This window comes from Bactrocera tryoni, unplaced genomic scaffold, assembly GCF_016617805.1.
Source record: "Bactrocera tryoni isolate S06 unplaced genomic scaffold, CSIRO_BtryS06_freeze2 scaffold_101, whole genome shotgun sequence".
NCBI classification, from domain to species: Eukaryota; Metazoa; Arthropoda; class Insecta; order Diptera; family Tephritidae; genus Bactrocera; species Bactrocera tryoni.
The window spans coordinates 55,332-77,122 of record NW_024395815.1 but is presented as its reverse complement, the minus strand read 5'-3'; the positions used below and the strand labels follow the sequence as shown (position 1 = coordinate 77,122).

The 21,791-nt window shown below is 38.9% G+C and overlaps 2 protein-coding genes across 2 annotated transcripts; both read left to right on the top strand.

The window, feature by feature from the left end:
- Positions 1-5,846: 5,846 nt before the first annotated feature.
- LOC120779405 (glucose dehydrogenase [FAD, quinone]) lies at positions 5,847-7,812 on the top strand. The gene is made up of 2 exons (XM_040111603.1): positions 5,847-6,225; positions 6,289-7,812. Exons 1-2 carry the CDS (start codon positions 5,847-5,849, stop codon positions 7,785-7,787), a joined length of 1,878 nt encoding a protein of 625 aa, XP_039967537.1. The 3' UTR covers positions 7,788-7,812.
- Positions 7,813-15,015: 7,203 nt separating this feature from the next.
- On the top strand, positions 15,016-18,160 carry LOC120779404 (glucose dehydrogenase [FAD, quinone]). The gene is made up of 3 exons (XM_040111602.1): positions 15,016-15,074; positions 15,145-15,530; positions 16,553-18,160. The coding sequence occupies exons 1-3, from the start codon at positions 15,026-15,028 to the stop codon at positions 18,116-18,118; spliced, it is 2,001 nt and encodes a 666-aa protein (XP_039967536.1). The 5' UTR covers positions 15,016-15,025; the 3' UTR covers positions 18,119-18,160.
- Positions 18,161-21,791: the final 3,631 nt, after the last annotated feature.

Below are 21,791 nucleotides of genomic sequence, written 5' to 3'. Positions count from 1 at the left end.
ATATACGACGACATTGACATATGTAGCTCAGCGAATTAAAAGACAGCGGCTACGCTGGCTGGGTCATGCTGTCCGAATGGACGAAAACACTCCAGCTCTGAAAGTATTCGACGCAGTACCCGCCGGGGGAAGCAGAGGAAGAGGAAGACCTCCACTCCGTTGGAAGGATCCGGTGGAGAAGGACCTGGCTACGCTTGGAATATCCAATTGGCGCCACGTAGCGAAAAGAAGAAACGACTGGCGCGCTGTTGTTAACTCGGCTATAATCGCGTAAGCGGTGTCTACGCCAATTAAGAAGAAGAAGCTGAATATCCCTAGTCTATATCTAGTGGATCTCTTAGAAATTAATGCAGTTAAAGTTTTATTTCTGGTTTATTACAAAAATTTGGAAGTGATAGATTGAAATATTGCGGTAACCTTGGTACAGCAAATGCTTTGAAGTTCCCATTAGTGGCAAATTGAAGGTTTCTAGTGTTTTCACGTAATGAAGTTCATATTACTTTATGCTCCATAAATTGTGCCTGTCAAATTGCAATCTGCAATTCGAAAAAATTAGAAGCGATAAATTAATACTTTTGAAAGAGCTTTTCGATGTATCTTATGTGGTATTCGTTGGTTGGCAACGAGTAGAAGTTCAATAACGTGTCTCTTAAATACCTAAGATTGGCCTTAAACAATGTTGTTAAAGAGTTCGGATCTCAACAATTTCTTCGGAGATTGCAATATTGTCTCAGGAAATAATATAAGCCGGATATTTTGAAGATATCGCGATAAGTGAAGTCAACGAGGTCATGCTGTGCTGTTTCGACGGGGTCGGACTATGGTGAGAGAATTGTCAGATGTGATGAATTGGCCTGGATTTTATCTGTCCAAGGGCTGTGCTGTCGGAGATCTAACCTGTTTCGGATCGCTAAGTTTTAGATTGCTATAGTGGTTTGATTTCGGTGGTTCCAGGTAGCTTCTTGAGGAGAAAAGAATCTGTGCAAAATTTCAGCTCGATATCTCAGAAACTCAGCGACTTGTTCGCGTATATGCAGACAGACGGACGGATGAACAGTCAGACATAGCTAAATCAACTCAGCTCGTCTCAATGATCATTTATGTATATCTACAACGTTTCCTTCTTAGTATTACAAACTTTATGGCAAACTTAATATACAATGGTCAGGGTATAAAGGAGGAGAAACTTAATTGCACATCCAGGTGCAGCTGTATTGCACTGTATTTCTAAATCAAATTATTTTAATAATTAAACACCTGCAACATGACACAAAAAGAGTGTTACAGCCCCCCTCCATTCAAAAACATTTACGCTTGTATATACTACTGTGCCCACTAAGGCGACATTTGAATTTAAACTGCGCGCGTCGAAGGATTTGGAGAATTATTTTTTTTTTAGGTTGGTAGTACTGTCAGTCACATTTATGTCAAATTTCATGTCAAAATATTCATTAGTGTTTGAGACACGTGTCGTTTTGTGAGCTGCTAAAAGTGAGTTTTTCGTTTTTTGCGATGTCGAAATTTGTTGAGCAAAGAATTTGCATTAAATTTTGTTTACGGAATCAATTTTCTGCTGCGGATACGTTGAGGATGGTGCAGAAAGCCTTTGGTGAAGGCTTTGGCGATGAGGCTATATAGTGAGTTCCAAGCCGGCCGTGAACGTGTCGAAGACGAAGAGCGTCCAGGGCGACCATCAACCTCAACCGAACAAAGCTCACGTTCAACAAATCAAAGATTTGGTGTTGAAAAACCGTCGATTAACAATTAGAGACCTTGCTGATGAAGTTGGCATATCGAAAGGCTCAGCCAATACCATTTTGAAGGATGTTTTGAGCCTCAAGCGCGTCAAATCTCGACTGGTACCGAAAACATTGAATTTTTTGGAAACAAGGCGTCGCGTTGAAGTGTGTGAAACGATGACTTCCGACTAACAGGGTGTCATGAAACGCATTATAACTAGCGTTGAGACTTGGATCTATGCTTATGACCCCGAAACAACCGATCAATCGAGCGAATATCGTGCTAAAAGAGAGCCGAGACCAAAAAAATCGCGCCAAAGTCGCTCAAAAATCAAGGTCATGTTGACCGTTTTCTTCGATTATCGTGGTGTTGTGCATTATAAATTCCTTCCAACCGGTCAAACAGTCAACAAGGAATGTTATTTGAACGTCATGCGTCGTTTGCGTAACGCTATCCGCCTAAAAAGGCCGGAATTGTGGAAAGACAATTCTTGGTTTTTACACCACGATAATGTACCATCCCATACTGCCCTCGTAATTCGTGATCATTTCGCCAAAAACACAACCCATATCGTTCCGCAACCACCGTATTCACCTGATCTGGCGCCGTGCGACTTCTGGATGTTCGCCAAGCTCAAAAGACCGCTCCGGGGACACCGTTTTTATACGATAGAGGAGATTCAAGCCGCAGCGAAGACGGAACTGAAGGCCATCGCGGAAAGTGACTACAACCAGTGTTTCGAAGATTGGAAAATCCGTTGGCATAAGTGCATTGCATCGGGAGGGGATTACTTTGAAGGGGATGAAATTGATTTGAAAGAATAAATAAAGCATTTTTAAAATAAATACAATGTCACCTTCTTTTTTGGGCACAGTAGTATGTATGCTATAAACAAAACACCCAAATAGCTATACCCTACAGAAGCATTTTTACCCATTTTCTGCTTGCCAAATTTTATGTCGGCCTCCATCGGCCTCCTTTACGAGTATAATTATATCTATATGCACATATATACTAATATATAGGTAGTTATTTGCCCTCTTCGCGGAAGCATTTTGGGAGCACGCAGTCATCGCGGACACTATGCGCATAGCAATTAACTGACGAATCTTGGCATGGTGGCCGATATTGCACGCAAACCCTCGCATTTCGATTTCAATGCGGTGTTTTTCAAAATTTGGCTTTAGTTTATATGTATGTATGTATATGTATGTATATGTATAAATTTATATTTTTGAGCTTCTCAGTATTTTGGACTTTAACACCATTGTTCGTATTGATCGGATCGTTAAATGAAAATTCGTGGAGCTGCAATTGGCAAATGAAATCGAAAGAAATTAAAGCTGCGCTTGATATCTGACTCGCAGTAAATTTCTTTGTGCAGGTGTGCACCCAGGGAGTTGTGCACGCAATACGTGTACATGTATCATGAACTATTACGAAATTTGATTGTAAATACGTATTGAATGTATGTATTTAAAATTCACAAAGCAATTCGGTAGTGTATTGTCCAACCTTACTTCGTTAACTAATAATTTAGGTATACATTTGACTATTTTCTATGACCATAACAAATCCAACAAAGTATCTGAAATTGGTATTAGCAGAACAAACCACATTCTTTTGATATTCTCATGAATTTCGAATGTATTTAATTATAGAAAGTAAAAAACAAAAAAGTCAGAATGCTCTTCGAGTTAGCCCACGTTTTATGCAGCCTGGATAATGCATTTTTCGATTCAACGCTTCGGTTTAAAATTTGAAATAACGAAGCAAGTATATAAAACTATAATTCTTTCGCTTTTCTGATGTTTGATTCAAGCAGAGGTTCTTTTTTCAATAGCCTTTTTTTGACAGAACGCGCGTGAGTCGTGTTAATTTGTCATATAATATTTGAGTTTTGTTTTGACTTATACCTGAATAACGTTTACAAATGGTTCAACTTTATTACGAAAATTCACGTTCTGTGAAGAATATGTTTCGCGCGCCTCGCTCAACTTATGGTCAACATAATCGGCCTACTGAGCGTACTATTCGCAAACCCATCACCATCTGTAGACCCAGTATTTATTATTGGATAATATTCGACCTTATAGGCAAAGTCCAGCACGCAGTGAAGAAAATTTAGTAGCAGCCGTAGCTGAGGGTGTATACGAAGACCGTGGAGAGTCGATTCGGCGCCGTTCGCTACAACTTCGACTGACATATGGAGCGACTTGGCCATTTTACGCCGACATCCTAAATTCAAAGCGTACAGAATACAGTTACTGCAAGAACTGAAGCCGTTCGACCTTTCCAAGTGACATCTCGCCACTCTATGGGCTCTCTAAGTTCCTAGAAGATCCGAAGTTTTCGAGCCAAATTTTATTCAGCGATAAGGCCCATTTTTGGCTCAATGGGTATGCGAGCAAGCAAAATTGCCCAGTTAGGACGAAGAGCAACTTTAAGAGATTTAATATCTGTCATTTCATTCAGAAAAAACCACGGTTTGGTGCGTGTTTCTCCAACAATGCTGCCAGTGAGAGCGTAAACGACAATGGCGACCGCTGTCGAGCCATGATAACCGACTATTTGATGTCTGGAATTGAAGCTCGTGATCACGACAAGCTTTGATTTCCACAAGACGGCGCCATTTCCCAGACATCGCATCAATAAATAGATTTTTTGAGAGAACACTTTGGCGTGCAGATAATTTCACATTTTGGGCCGGTCGATTGGCCATCAAGATCGTGTGATATCACACCGTCAAACTTTTTCCTGTAGGGATATGTGAAGTCTAAGGTCCTGCTTCGACTCAAGCCTGTCATTCTCCAGTTGCCAGTCGAAATGCTAGAAGGAGTCATCTAAAATTGGACTCAACGGATGGACCACTTGAGCCGTTGGCGCGACCAACATTTGGAAGAGATAATCTTCAAAAAAATAAATGTAAAAGAATGTTCTTTCGAATTATAATAAACATTCAACATTAAATTTGAAGTTTCTGTGTTTCTTTAAAAAAAAAAGAAGTAGGGAAATGGATCACCCTTTATTATATATATAAAAAGCACCAGCTTTTATTTTTTTAAATACAGTACTGTACGTGATTATTATCAAATCACAGCAGCACTTTTTTATTTTTACTGGCAACCTTTAATTTTTTTGCAGGTATGCTAAGATACGTATACGCAATATATTTGAACGAGTTGACCCAGTCATTCTAGAAACATAATAATAATCCCACTATAAATTGATACTGAGGGATCATAAATCTATTTAGATTATACTGATATGATTATTAGATGTCTAACTTTGTTACTTCATTTAATCCGTTGAGCCGAGAAGTTCCTAGCTGTCTAAGAGGACTTCTAGGTAAAGCTAGACAAAATCATAGGAGGTATTCTAGCATCTCTACCATGCCCAGCTTCCTGCACGTTCTGAAGGTATCATCACCGGCTCGCACGTGATGCCACTAGGTTGTGTGACCTGCCAATTGGCTAATAGCCGTCCTGCAGTACTTTCGAGATCGCATGAGTAAAAAGTAAAAGTCATGCGTGTTTTTCGTACAAATCATCTTGGCGATCCTGCGTGCCCTTAGGACATTCGAACTCACCCTGACCCGTTCGTTCCTTTCGGAAATTTCATTGGGTTATGACTTATGTTTTTCCTATACTTGACGGATGGCCCTTTTCGCAATATCTTCAGGAATTTCGTTTCCCGGTATTCCTTTGTACCCAAGTTTATCTGAATATATATTTTTCGAGCTTGCAGAAACTATCCATGAAACACGAATTATAGAATACAAGATTGATAAACCTGGCGTTATAGAGATAAAAATCTCACGAATTTGACATCGTAAAGGAGTTATTGAAGTTATAGGCGATGAAACTAAGTAGTGCAAATATGTAGTGAGGATGCATTTCTGAATTTATTAAAGCATGAATAGTAAGTTTACAAAGTCCATTTTAATAAGAAAATGAATTTATTCATAATGTTCCAGTCTTCATTTAAATTATGACATTTATGCATTTTCATATAATTTTGCTTTTACTTTTTGCAGTTAACTTCGCCGATGCTCTTGGGAAGAATAATTTACACCAAAAACGTAGTTTCCTTCTAATTTCCTCAAAATGAGCGCAATTGTGGGCGCAGCCACGGCGATAGGTGGCGCAGTGACAGCCGCTACCAGCAATAGCTGGTTTATACCGATGTTGGTGGCCGCTATTGCCTACTTTCAGTACGAAGAGATTATGGATCCAGAATCTCGGGCAGAAGATTTGTCCACCGATGACATATTAGAACGATATGATTTTATAGTGATAGGGGCGGGGTCAGCGGGTGCAGTTGTGGCTAATCGACTGACAGAGGTGGAAAATTGGAATGTCCTGTTGTTGGAGGCTGGCGGCGATGAGACTGAAATATCGGACGTGCCACTCATGGCGGGCTATCTACAGTTAAGCAAAATGGATTGGAAATATAAGACGGAACCGTCAGGCAAATTCTGTTTGGGTGAGCATGTGAATGTAACTTTTTGTTTTTTATGAAAGTAATGACATAGTTTTTCTTTCAAAGCTATGAACAATGGACGTTGTAACTGGCCGCGCGGTAAGGTGCTCGGCGGCTCAAGTGTGCTAAACTATATGTTGTATTTACGAGGCAGTAAAATCGACTATGATAATTGGGAGGCCGCCGGCAATCCGGGTTGGGGTTATCGCGATGCTTTGTACTATTTCAAAAAATCAGAGGATAACACAAACCCATATTTATCCAGTACACCTTATCACTCCACTGGCGGCTATCTGACAGTCGGTGAGGCGCCTTATCACACACCGTTAGCGGCAAGCTTCGTTGAAGCGGGAGTTGAAATGGGCTACGATAACCGCGATCTGAATGGCGAGAAACAAGCTGGGTTTATGATCGCGCAAGGCACAACGCGACGTGGTAGTCGCTGCAGCAGCGCGAAAGCTTTTCTGCGGCCGGCCCGTTTGCGTCCTAATCTGCACATATCTATGCACTCGCATGTTACACGTATAATGATCGACCCAGTGACGAAATTGGCTTTCGGTGTTGAATTTGTAAAGAATCAACGCATATATCGTATACGCGCGACAAAAGAGGTCATTCTCTCGGGTGGCTCGGTCAATTCGCCACAATTATTGATGTTATCCGGCATTGGACCACGTAAAGAGCTAGCTAAACATCGTATACCGGTTATCAAAGAGCTCAACGTTGGCGAGAATATGCAAGATCACATTGGCTTAGGCGGTCTCACGTTTCTGGTTAATCAACCGGTTTCTATTGTGGAGAGTCGCTTCCACTCCATGTCGACAGTGCTGCAGTACGCTGTTTTCGGACAAGGTCCACTCACCATACTTGGCGGCGTTGAGGGTCTCGCTTTCGTGAATACAAAATATGCGAATACTTCGCTCGATTGGCCCGATATTGAATTTCATTTTGTTTCCGGCTCTACGAATTCCGATGGCGGTTCTCAATTGCGCAAAGCACATGGACTTACAGATGCCTTCTATCGAGCAGTATTCGAGAAGATTAACAATCGCGATGCCTGGAGCATAATACCGATGTTGTTGCGTCCTCGTAGTATTGGCTCGATTAAGTTGCGCAGCAATAATCCATTCGATTATCCGTATATTTACCCGAACTATTTAAGTGACGAACTCGATACAAAGACACTGATTGAGGGCGCCAAGATCGCTGTAGCGCTTTCTCGCACGAAAGCTATGCAACGCTTCGGCTCACGCATCTCATCTATCAAATGGCCCGGCTGTCAGCATCTGCAGATGTTCACCGATCCCTACTGGGAGTGTATGATACGTCATTACACCGTGACGATCTATCATCCGGTGGGCACATGCAAAATGGGTCCCTATTGGGATCCCGAAGCGGTGGTCGATCCGCAATTACGTGTGTATGGCATACGCGGCCTGCGTGTGATAGACGCGAGTATTATGCCCAAGTTGGTGAGCGCTAATACAAATGCACCGGTGATAATGATCGCGGAGAAGGGTTCAGACATGATCAAGGAGTTCTGGATAAAGAACACGATAATCTAGTTATGCGGTTTGCGGCGGTTGGGTTGGGGTCTACGCTGCTAGGTGGGGTATATGCTTTCTTCAGTTTTATGCATGGAAAAACTTAGCAATTTTGTTATTTATTTATTTTTCTGTATTTAATCCAAAACAGCAAAGTTTATGTGTCATGTAAATAGAAATTAAGTGGAAATACGAATTTTTAAATTATACAAAATATTATTTGTAATGTGTGTAAGATCGAAAAAATATATAATTTTTAAACCATAATTAAAAAGCAATTTTCATAGCAGGCTTCCACAAAATTGATCAATGCGCCCTATCAACCACTCCAAATGATTAGGAAAGTTCATTATAAAAAAAAATATATCTACATATATTATTGAAAAATTTAAGTTAAATGGTTAGGGCATTGAAATCAGAGTTTAAAATGGGTCTGAATTTTAACAGTTCAATTATATTTATTGATGAATAGATCCCAACGGAAACGGGAGCCTTTTTCGAAACTAGCACGTTGAAAACTCTTTGTTATCGGTTATGCTTTGTTAAAAATTTTACATATTTCAGGATTCCGATTTGTAAGAACACAATAATTAATGGTCTAACTTCAGGGCTTTTACTGGACACTATTTTAGTGAAATATTTGCGAAAATCATTTATATGAAAATCCACCTAAAATCACTATAGGAAAGATTCTTTGTTGATTACTCATCCTTTTCAGAGCATGTGCCATATTTATTTTTTTTAAACAATAATTTTTGAATAAGTTAATGCGAAGGTATTGTTCCCGCTCTGCCTGTATGATAAAATTGTTATATTTCAGATCCTAAGAGCTTCAAAATAAGTAAAAAGAATAATTAGCGAGTTTTGGTCTAAAATTACTAAGCGAAAGCGATTAGCTATTGTTGCTGTCATCAGTTCTAAAAATTTCGGCTGTAAGATTGATTTCCGCTAAAGTTGAAATTTTTTGCAAGAAATATTAACCCCGGAAATTTCAAGCAGCGAAGAACCCTTGTTAAAAGATTTTCAAAATTTAATATCTGCAGCTGTATTGCGTGAATGGTATCAATTGGGGAAATTTCGAATTCTAGCAAAGTAAAAAAAATCTCAATATTCAATACTTATAGGCACATTTATATATTTTTATAATATATTTACCACAACAACGAATAATCCTATATTTACTCATAATACAAGGTGGGTTCCAAAGTAAACAGGACTTTTTGAATCTAGCGCCTCCTGGTGACACTATCTATATGTCGACTGGTGCCTTAGAATCTGCTATCTTTATCGATTGACCAGTGAGAATTTCATGGCATTTCATTGATTGCAAGTGAAAGTGCTCGGTGCGAAAATGAGCTTCGAACAAAGAGCCAACATTAAATTTTGTTTTCAAATTGGTAAAACTTTTACCGAAACGTTTCAATTGGTGAAACAAGTTTATGGCAATGATTGCCTATCCGGTAGCATAGCGCACGAGTGGTTTCAACGTTTTCAAAGTGGTCGTGAGGACATAAATGACGATCAACATGTGCGCCAATCAAAATCCGTGATCACCGGAAATTCCATCGAAACTGTACGTGAATTCATCAAAAATCAGCCGAAATCATCACTGAAATTCAAGGAAAAGGAATTGAACCATCTCCAAAACATCGATTTATCGCATTTTGACCGAACAGTTGGGCTTACGAAAGGCCTTTGTTCCGCACAATTTGACTGACGACCAAAAATTACTCAGAATCCGACATTCGAAGGACGGTTATTTGACCAAAAATCACATTTTAACCATTAACCACTCCCCATATTCACCTGACATGGCACTGTGCGACTTCTTGCTTTTCGGAAAAATGCATTTGCCCATGAAAGGAAAGCGTTAGACGTAGAGGCCATTAAAAAGACTTGCACCGGCATACTGGCGGCCATATCGGCCAACGAGCTAAAACACTCGTTCGACATGCTTTTGTACCGTGCAAAAAGCTGTATCGAAGCAGAAGGAGACTTTTTTGAATAAAATAAATTGATTTTGCGAAAAAAACATTTGTTCTGTTTTTTTTAAGTCCTGTTTGCTTTGGAACACACCTTGTAGTTTTTGACAATCACTAGGTTTTCGTATCACAGGTTGACAACCACTGTTATGCGTTGCGCTCTCGCTCTTTCAATACGCGCTGAGCTTGAAGTGGTGAGTTTATTATGTAAAAAGTTCGTTAACTGTCAAATGAAATGCTGGAAGTTTCAATAGCACAGAGCGAATAAACATTTAAATTTTGAAAGCAGCTTCAAACAAATACAAATGAAGCTGGCAGCTTTTACTCACAAAAACAAGTGGAAAAAATATTGGAACTATGGATTAATATTAATATATATTTTATAATGAGAATATGAATACAGTGACCAAATAATCAAAATAAAAATGGCTTACAACCTGACAACCGTAATCTGTTTAAAGACAAAGTAAAGATTGAAGGTTTCATTGTTATAACCATTGCTATAATAAAGGTAAATTCTGTAAATTAAATATTCGAGTTTAACGCATTCCACTGACTTTAAAAAACGAGCTGAAAATCTAATGTTTGTAGTAGAATCACAGCTTACCGACAAGTTAAGTTCGATATCTTACACAGCTGTTCCGCGTTCACGCAACCCTTTTTCGTTCGGGCAAAGAAAGAAAATTTTCACATAATGGTGAATTATATTTCTTCTAAAATACTTTCTCTTCTACAGCAACGGTTGCATCAACAATCGTCGTGATTGCAGTGATCAGCGACACAACGCTCCTGACAGCTTTTCTACCAATTCCAGAAAAATTGAGTTTACGTTACCCGAATGAATCTAAATTTGAAACCATGAAGTACAAGGTCTGTCGCAAAAGAAACAGGACTGTTAAAAAAAACAACAAAAAATTAATATTTTTCAAAAGTTTTTTTTTTTTATTCAAAGTAGTTTCCTTGTGCTTCGATACAGCGTTTAGCCCGATCAATTAGCATTTCAAATGAGTGTTTAAGGTTATTTTTCGGAATGCTCTTGAGAATATCGGTCGTCGCCTTTTGGATAGCTGAAATGTCCTGATACCAGTGTCCTTTCATGGGCAAATGAAGTTTTCCAAATAGGTAAAAATCACAGGGTGCCAGATCAGGTGAGTAGGATGAGTGATTAATGGTTAGTATGGAGTTTTTTGTCAAAAAAATCAGTGACAAGCGTAGACCGATGACACGGCGCATTATCGTGCAACAAGCGCCAGGACCCTGTCTCACGGTACGGCTTTCCGTAGACCCAATTTATCTATCAAAATGTGATGAATGGAATCTTTGGTGATATCTAACTCCATTTCCATGTAACGGCTCATTCTTAAAAAATTCCTGCACTTTTTCAATATTGTTTTGGGTAATCACTGATTTTGGCCGGCCCGACTTCTGATCGTCACAGAGGTCCTCACGACCTTCTTGGAATCGCTTAAACCACTCATGCATTTCATCATTTGAAATGTTTCAGTAAACGTTCTCCCAAGTTTAAAACAAAATTTAATATTTGCTCTTCGTTCAAAAAGCATTTTACGACCGATGACCAAAAGCTGCTGTCACTTTTTGATCGATAACATCAATTGTAGTTATCCAATTGTCTTAAAATTTTTACCAAATATCAACAAGAGATCAAACTTTTTGTTTCATACACACACCAATACGTGGCGCCACCAGAAACAGTTATATTAAAAAAGTTCTGTTTTTTTTGCGACGGATCTTGTATAGCTACTTTATCTTGATTTCGATCGATCACTTTGAATGCCAGTACAGTAGAGGCCCGATAATCCGGATCAATTAAAACCGGCCCCTATCCGGAATATAAGGAAATCCGGATTACCAAAGACATATCAGAACTATGTATTATGAAAAAATATTTATAAATTTCTGTTTGTTTATTATAACAAATAATACACATATTCCAAAAAAACAAAAAAACTTAAACCAATAAAGCATAAAAGCGAATGTAGTGAATAATAAACATGTGATCCGGATTAGAGAATACGGATAGAGAATGTCGGTCCGGATTACAAGGGACATAATAGAAATTTAGAGTTTTTTAATCCTGTCCGGATTACAGTGGAATCCGGATTAGGCCATGTCCGGATTAGCGGGCCTCTACTGTAAATGATTTAGTGGTCCAATCTGAAAAATTTGTTCGTAGCTTGTATCGTTGTCCTTGGGCAAACATTTATGTCCAAAAGTTCTTTTACGCTGCTTTGAACTATAAAAAGTTCATCTATATTCACTATGGGTATGGCTTCTGTGAAGAGAAGTTTACATATTTTCTTATTCAAATACATATGTATATGATTTGCACATTACATGGAAATTTTTTTTAATTTTGTTAACTGTAAACTGTTTAAAATATGTTTGATAGACATAAGAAATAATACTTATTTTTATCAAAAGACGCCGTTTTTTAAGTTTTGATGCTTTTTGAAATTTAAAAGTTGACAACCATGGCCATCATTTCCAATTTACTTGCTCTCTATCTCTCTCTCTCCCTCTCTCTCACTCTCTCTCTCTCTCTCTCTCTCTCTTAATAAACGCTGAGCATGAAGTGGTGAATTTATTTTGTTTACAAAAGTTCGTTAACTGTTGAACTGGAATGCTGGAAATATGTTACCAACAACACACTGCGAGATAATATTTAAATTTTGAAAACTGCCTTAACCAAATATAAATGAGCAGCTTTTACTCACTACAATATGTGCTATAAAATATAATACGAGTGGTATAATGCGAATGCACTCACGAAACAAAGATGTACTGTTATTCAGCACGTTAAAAAGCAACAACAATATATATAAAGGTATATATATGTATGTGCATGTGTCTTAGAGACTTACTGAGCTGTTAATCTGTTTAAAAACAAAGTGGAGAATTGCGACGAAAACAAATAAAAGGAGTAAGGAAACGCTAACTTCGAGTGCAATATTTATACTCCTGAAACTGGCTGGAATCAAAGCAGGGAAATACTTTAATGTGCAAAACGCCAACAAGAGGACATGCTAATAAAATGTACACAAAAATACACCGTTTAGAGTAAAACATGTTTATCCTGTTATATTGGCTGCAGTCCGATTTCGCACATTTTCGCACCGTTACATAGAATATCAAAACAATCGGTCCCGCGATACGTGATTTCACCTAAAAGGGTTATGTCTTTACCGCAGCTCCTGTTGACTCCTGTCATGCCATCTCGAGTGTAAAATTTTATGTCTCTGGCGTATTTATTATTGATTTATCGCAGTGTTTAACAGTACCGTTATATGGGGAGACTATCGATAGGACTTCTTATAAGATTTAGAGATTTTCGCTATTTTGGCTTGAACAGTTTCGAGATATATGTATGTACTCTAAACCTATTAGAGAGCGGGTCAGGTGCCCCTTGCTCAGGGCGGACTATATAATTTTGTAGTTTATTTTACAGCCTAAAATCCATGCGGTGTTTGCTCATTTTACTAAAATGCAATTCAATAAATCTATTTTCCGGGAGTTCTCAAGTATCTACAGAGTAGCAAGTTAATTAGAGGCGTAAATCGTCTAGATAGTCTTACTAAGGTTGCGACAGTCCCCAAAAACAGCTTTGCAGTGCAAACGTGTCACCCTTTGGTCGCCATTAGTGCCTAGGCGGGTATCTTGGATAACTGCGCCTTGCATTGTTGCCAAGGAACATGTGTGCCAAGTTTCACGCATTTTTATACCCTGAACAGGGTATATTAAGTTTGTCACGAAGTTTGTAACACCCAGAAGGAAGCGTCGGAGACCCCATAAAGTATATATATAAATGATCAGTATGTTGAGCTGAGTCGATTTAGCCATGTCCGTCTGTCTGTCTGTCCGTCTGTCCGTCCGTCTGTATATATACGAACTAGTCCCTCAGTTTTTAAGATATCCTTTTGAAACTTTCACATTTGACAATGTATCTTCACCAAATTTGGTATAAATTATTCTCTAAGGCAACAATGTAATCTCCGAAGAAATTGTTCAGATCGGCTTACTATAGCATATAGCTGCCATACAAACTGAATGATCGGAATCAAATGCTGGTATGGAAAACTTTTGCATTTGACAAGATATATTTACGAAATTTGGTATAAATTATTTTCTAAGGCACCAATGTAATCTGTGAAGGGTATATTAGCTTCGGTGCAGCCGAAGTTAACGTTTTTTCTTGTTTAAACTAAGATAAAAAAATGAAAAAGATTTTTACTATCCATTTTTTTATATGTTTTGTATTGACATTTTAATAATATAAAAAAAATTGCAAGAAAAAAAAAACCAAAATTCTTCGAGATACGGGCCGGTGGAGTGGGGGCTTCAAAAAAAACGGTGCGTCCTGGTTGACGTGATTTCAACCCTTGTAGAGATCTAAAACACAAAAAAGAGAGATCTAACACAAAAAACAAGAAGATTCTTCATTAGTAAGGATGTCGTTATCGGGTTGACTATTTTCAAAAAAAAAAAAATAACAAAATGGCGTCGACTTGGAAAAAAAAATTTTTTTTACCCGATTTTTTCGACCTTTTCGAATTTTTTAAAAATACTTCAAATCAAAATTTTGGGAAATTCAAGGCAGACACGATAGAGCATTGTATAAAGAAGATATATACCAAATTTCAAAGGAATCGGTTCAGTAGAACTTGAGATATTATGTCAATCACCTCAAAAAAAGTAGCTTCGAGAAAAACGCTTTCAAAGTTTAGGAGACAATTCTAGTAAACATGGACGCCACGTCACAAAATCGGCTGTATCTCCGAAAATAAGTGGAATATTGAAAAATCCTGCCAAGGTCATATTTTCGAAAATCTAAACTTTCAAAATATGCAAAAAAAACAAAAACGATTTTTTTAAAATCCTAGACCAGAGTACCCCCTCAAGTTGCAGCTTGTACGGGCGGACGGACAGACAGACAGTCACTCGGATTTAAAATCGTCTCGTCATCCTGATCATTTATATATGTATATACTCGTATAACCCTATATCTATCTCGCTTAGTTTTAGGTGATACATACAACCGTTAGGTGCACAAAGCCATTATACTCTGTAGCAACATGTTGCAAGAGTATAAAAATTAAGGGTATTATTGTTATCACAATTGCCATAAAATACCGAGATAAAAGTAAACGCATATAATATAATTTAAATTTAAGATTTAATGCATTTCACACACTTTCAATTTCGCGCTGAAAAAGGTAAGCTTTTTAGTAGCAGTTCAGCGCCCTCGATAAGCACACTGCGATGTTCAATAGCTACTTGACGTGCACGAAATTCAGGTTTTTCATTTGGGGTAAACAAAATAGAATTATACATATAACGTAAAATTGTATTTTATTTCTAAGGCTTTTCCTCTTCCACAGCAACAGTTGCCCTGACGCTCGTTGTGATTGCAGTGATCAGCGGCACAACGCTCGCGAACGTAATCAGCGACGCTAGCAAGCCTTTGACAGCAGCTAATGACACTGCGGCGCACGCCAGCTGCGCGGCCTCGTCTGTTGGCAGCGCTGAGGCTCTTGTCAGCAATCTTTTCGCCGCAATAAATACAGCAAAGTGTGAGTTGACAAATGCTAGCCAATGGCCTGCTGATTTTGCTGACGAAGCGCTGAGAGAAGGTCTGGGGAAGTATGATTTCGTCATTGTGGGCGCCGGTACGGCTGGTTCGGTGGTTGCCAGTCGTTTAACCGAAAACCCGCGTATCAAAGTGCTGCTGCTGGAGGCGGGCGACGATCCGCCTATAGAATCTGAGGTGAGTTTTTAGTTTCTCTATGAGGTGCCGAAAGCTACTGTTGCATTTCTTTTGGGACTTCTCAGTATTAAAAGCCAATTGGGAAGCCATGATTCATAAGTGCAGTGCTCAACCAAAAGAATAAATAATGATTAGTACATACATATGTATATACGAATTTTTATATCGGTAACGGATAGTTGTATGCAGAACGGCTATATTAAGCACTGCACAAATCGGACGTAGAGAGCTTCTGGATTCTTCTATCTAACGAATTGAGAGATAATCAGTCTACTCTACCTGGATAAAAAACAGGCAACTGAAGATATAAATGTTCTTACTAAACGGTATTCCGACAGCATTAAGCATTCTCGGTTTTTGAGATAATTCACTACAACTTGAGGAATACTTAAAAACGCTTAATTACCCTTTACCTTTCAAATTAAGTGGACCCAAATTTAAGCACTGGAATCCAGAGGTATAGCTCGGAGCGTAAGATAGAAAAACTCATTCAGTAGAGGCCGTACGGACCAAATCTTTTATCCTCTGTGGATCATATATAAATGCTACTCCTTAATCAAAAGCCATAAATACTTATAATAGTTTATCAGATTGCTGTCAATTCTCCATTTAGTCTTCTTCTTAATTGGCGTAGACACCGCTTACGCGATTATAGCCGAGTTAACAACAGCGCGCCAGTCGTTTCTTCTTTTCGCTACGTGGCGCTAATTGGATATTCCAAGCGTAGCCAGGTCCTTCTCCACCTGGTCCTTCCAACGGAGTGGAGGTCTTCCTCTTCCTCTGCTACCCCCGGCATATAAGCATTAAAAATGCTAAAATTCTCTGCTAAGGAAAAATAAAGATTTCCGGCAAAACAATCCGGCAAAACAATCCGGTTAACTGTTGTTCACAATATTATATACAATTCTATGAATATCATTTTGACCATAGAACGCCCTAATTGAACGGATTATCCAAGTACCCCCTTGTTCGTTTGCGATACCAACCTTTTTGTTGTCTAACCTTTCCTTTATTCTTTTTAGATCTTCACACTGAGTTCTACGCTACATCACAGCCCCTATACCTGGACTGACTTTGGTGAACCGAATCCGAACTGTTGTCAAGGCATGCAGCAGCGTCGCTGTTATTGGCCGCGCGGTAAAATGGTAGGTGGCTCAAGCTCTATGAGTGGAAGTATTTTTTTGCTTGGTAATAAAGACGATTTCGATCGATGGCGTCTATTGGGTTGCGATAAGTGGTCGTGGGAGGAAATGAAATTTTTGTATGAAAAAGCGCTAAAATCTTCGCAGCACGAAGTCGTCGATAAACCGGTTGGTACCGTAGTACTGAACCAGTTCGACCAGCTGGAGGAGCACAAAGAACTAGCGCAACTTGTGCTCAATGCTAGCAGCGAGCTAAAGTTGCGCTATATAACCGATTTATCAGATGGCACTATCGTTGGTTATACAGACGCAATACCCGCGAATATAGAAAAGGGAAGGCGCATGAGCGTTGCGAAAACTTATTTGGGGCGGGTATCACGTAGCCGACCTAATCTACATGTCATTAAAAGGGCAATGGTTACGAAAATACTCTTTTCTTCAGACCACAGTCGCGCTGTGGGCGTTGAATTCATCTTACGCAATCGCCATCGCTTAAAAGTTGCCGCTATGAGCGAGGTGCTTCTTGCGGCAGGCGCCATAAATTCGCCAAAATTACTGTTACAGTCGGGCATTGGCCCAAGTGAGCATTTGAAGGCGCTGCGCATAAAACAAATCGCAGATTTGCCTGTAGGCAATAATCTACATGATCACGGCATGCTGCCTTTGATACTCAGGTTTGGGCGCGAAATTAACCTGCCACGCAGTATGGACGAACCACAAAGCGTTGCCGATTATTTTTTGCGCCAAACGGGTCCACTTGCAGCCAGTATCAGCATTATGGGTTTCATTAACACCAATGCGAGCAGCAGCAGTCAGTATCCCGATCTGCACTTGGTGTCGCACACGATTGTACCGGCGGGTACTGCCGACAGCTTCAAATTTCTGCAGCTTCGCGATGAAATAGTCGCTGGAATTTCACGCGCGGCCGGCAATAAAAGCCTCTTACAAATCTATGGATCGTTACTACGTCCGCTTTCGAGAGGCAAAGTGCGTCTCCGCTCAGCCGATCCGCAAGCGCCGCCGCTCATATACAACAACTATGCCAGCGAGCCCGCTGATCAGCGCACATTGCTAAGAAATGTGCGCTTCGTGCAGCGCTTGTGCATCACTGCGGCGTTTAAAAACTATGGTTTAGAGCTGTTGCATGTGCCCATTGAGGAATGCGATCGGCTGCCGTACGATTCAGATGACTATTGGTTGTGTTACATAAAATACTTGTATATCGGTGCTTGGCATCCGGTGGGCACGTGCCGCATGGGCGCAGACACCGATTCGCACGCTGTAGTAGATCAGCGTCTACGTGTGCGCGGCGTGAACGGCTTGCGTCTGGTTGATGCGAGCATAATGCCAGAAATAACAAGCGGCAATACGAATGGCCCAACAACGCTAATTGCCGAAAAAGCAGCTGTGATGATTGAGGACGACTGGCAGGAGGAACTAACGTGATTGTTCTCCTTACTGGTGTATATACTTGCTTTCGAAACGTAAGCCATGTCTTAGTATTAATTTATTCAATTATATTTATTTTTGAAAAAAATATATAAAAAATAACTGTATGCACTATCGTTAATTTGGCAAAATTCGTTTGTTTTTATTCTACATAATTGCTCTCAAATGCAATACAGTGATTATAGTGACCCTCCAACTTTTCGATACCATTTTTGTAGTACGATTTGTCGTTTGCTTCAAAACGATCAGCTCTTCATTCGACGAAAATTTCTTTCCAACGAGCATTATTTTGAGATCTGAGTACGGGAAATAGTCGCTGGAGATCTGGAGAATACGGTGGATGCGAAACCAATTCGAATTCCCAATATATGTATTTTTACCAACGTTTTCACTGACTCGTGTCGCGGTGCATTGCGTCCATCAAGCGGTCCAGTGACGCTATGTATTATATTCCCTCCTGACGGTTCTTCCTTTTTTAAGGTAGTCAATAAAAATTATTCTAGGCGCAACCCAAAATACAAACGCCATAACTTTGCCAGCCGACTGTTGCGTTATTCCAAGCTTGGTACCGGGCTTAACGTGGGCAGTACACTCGGATAGCTGTCGATTGGACTTCGGAGTGAAATGATGGAGCTATGTTTCACCCATTGTCACATATCGACGCAAAAACTCGTGTTTATTACACTTCAACATTTCAAACACGGCATCGAGTCATCAACTGGTCGTTGTTTTTCGTCAAATCTGAGCTCACGCGGCACCCGCTTTGCACAGAGCTTTCTCATGCCCAAATATTTGTGAATGATATGATGTACGTGGTCAGTTGATATTTTTAGAGTGCCTGCTATCTCGAACCACTTCAATTTAAGTTCATCCGAAATTATTTTGTGGACTTTTTTGATGTTTTCGTCGGTAACAACCTCTTTTGGGCGCCCACTGCCTTCGAGTGTCCTCGGTGCTCATTTCGGTTCGTTCAAAGTTAGCAAACTACTTTTCAACGGTCGATTTCCCTGGCTCAGAGTCAAAATAATGTTAATCGAACCAAACCTTGGCTTCAACAGCATTTTTCTCACAAAACACAATGTTCTATTAACACGCGAAATTCATTTTTATCCATTTTTTTACAATAAAGAAAGTTTTTGCACTTAAATAGATATACATAATTCACAAACCAAACATCCGACAGCTGTCAAATTTATACGTGTGCCTTTTGATGTTTAAGGTTAACTAAAAATCATGTGGATTTAATTCTAGTAGCGCCATCTATTTGTCAGGCCGGGCACTTTTCAGTTGAGTTCAGTTTCTCAAACCGTTAACAGTGTGAGCCAATTTTTTCAAGTAAACAATGTACATCTAAACGTAGAGTGATTTTTCGTCGAAAAAAGGCATGTTTTTGAGCTTTTTTGTTAACGATACAGTATAAATCTCTTTTTCAGCATGACAATCGCATTATTTGCATACTTAACAAGTTTTGATTTAAAACGCATCCAAAGAAAGTCCGAGACGTACCTTACTGACGAGGAAATAATGAATAATAATCGGAATATAGTAGCGAGTGGTGTGAGTCATAATGACATACATGTTGATTATTGCATAGCTTAGCTCACCTAGAATAGAAGAAAAAAGAAAAGGAAAATGTTAGTTTCATATTAAGTTTGTATTTATTTTAAGAACGAATAAAGGAATTATAAAATAAAAGCCAATTTATGCGATAATTGCTTGTTGAAAGACTTATAACTAACGCATTAACATTATAAATTATTCACAATTTATTTGAACAACTGTTTAGGTTTAGGCGCTTAGTATATCTAATTGTTCAAATATAATATAACAGGCGTTTCGACCAGTCACTTGATGAAGTCAATTAGCAATTTGGCCAAAGCGTATCATTTGTTAATTTATTAAATTAAGTGGCTGTCTGAAAAGCTGGAGGAAAATTTGTATATAGTAGTTGTAGTACTTATCCGTTTTTCTCTTTCCATAATTAGTCGAATAGTCGTATCTGAGGCTAAACTAAAGCTTATCTTATTATTTGTTATGACACCGTTCCCACCACAGTTGGTTTAAGTAAACGAAATGAACACGGATTTATAGTCGGCTAAAATTATTCTACCTCTACAAGTAAACACTTTGCTATAGACTAAACTCCAGGGTCCAAGTGATCAAACTTTCTAGTTTTTCACTGCTGTCATAATCAGGGGTGTTGTGGAATCTGATAGTTGTCGGAATCAGAATTGAAACCGATCAAAAAACGTAGAAGGTGTCATGAATTCAGATATTATTGGTTTGATATTCGAAACAGAATTTGTATCGGTTATGGGTGTAACGGAAACCAATTTTATCGGTTTTGCTATCAGAAACAAAGCAAGAAGATAGTCGCTCACAGATTTGAAATGTAAGCTATGAAATCAAGTCATTTTATTATTTCGAATTAATTTACCTTTATTTCTATAGGGAAAACATACAAGGTTTGTCGCAAAAGAAACAGGACTGTTAAAAAAAACAACAAAAAATTAATATTTTTCAAAAGCTATATTTTTTTATTCAAAGTAGTTTAGTTGTGCTTCGATACAGCGTTTAGTTCGGTCAATTAGCATTTCAAATGAGTGTTTAAGGTAATTTTTCGGAATGCTTTTGAGAATATCGGTTGTCGCCTTTTGGATAGCTGAAATGTCCTGAAACCAGTGTCCTTTCATGGGCAAATGAAGTTTACCAAATATGTAGGTAAAAATCACAGCGTGCCAGATCAGGTGAGTAGGTTGAGTGATTAATGGTTAATAAGGAGTTTTTTGTCAAAAAATCAGTGACAAGCGTCGACCGATGACACGGCGCATTATCGTGCAACAGGCGCCAGGACCCTGTCTCACGGTATTGTGGTCGAGCACGACGAATGCGTGACAAAAGACGCTTCATAACACCAAGGTAAAACACAGCATTAATCGTTTGGCCAGGTGGGACGAACTCTCGGTGTACAATACCCTCGGAATCGTAAAAACAAATCAGCATTGTCTTTATTTTTGACTTCTGAAGACGACCGACTTCTGATCGTCACAGCGGTCCTCACGACCTTCTTAGAATCGCTTAAACCACTCATGCACATTACTACGGGATAGGCACTGATCACCATAAACTTTTTTCATCATTTGAAAAGTTTCAGTAAACGTTTTCCCAAGTTTAAAACAAAATTTAATATTCGCTCTTTGCATTTTACGACCGATGACCAAAAGCTGCTGTCACTTTTTGATCGATAACATCGATTGTAGTTATCCAATTGTCTTAAAGTTTTTACGAAATGTCAACAAGAGATCAAACTTTTAATTTGATATACCCACCAATAGGTGGCGCCACCAGAAACAGTTATATTTAAAAAGTTCTGTTTCTTTTGCGACAGACCTTGTAAGTATAAAACATGAAATGTCTTAATTATTGAGTTTTTGGAAAATCCGGATATTTAAAGATATTAGATTTAAAAAATGTAATAAATGTAATTTAACACCCAAATGCGTCTTTATTCATTCGATAAATGTTATCTCTTAAAATCTTTCTTTAATTCAGAACTCATTAAAAACTTTAATAGGATTGCTTCCAAATGTATTCATTTGCAAGTTTTGTCACATTAGTACACAGCTGATTCGAATATTGGTTTTGCGTATGTTCGAAAAGACGAAAATCC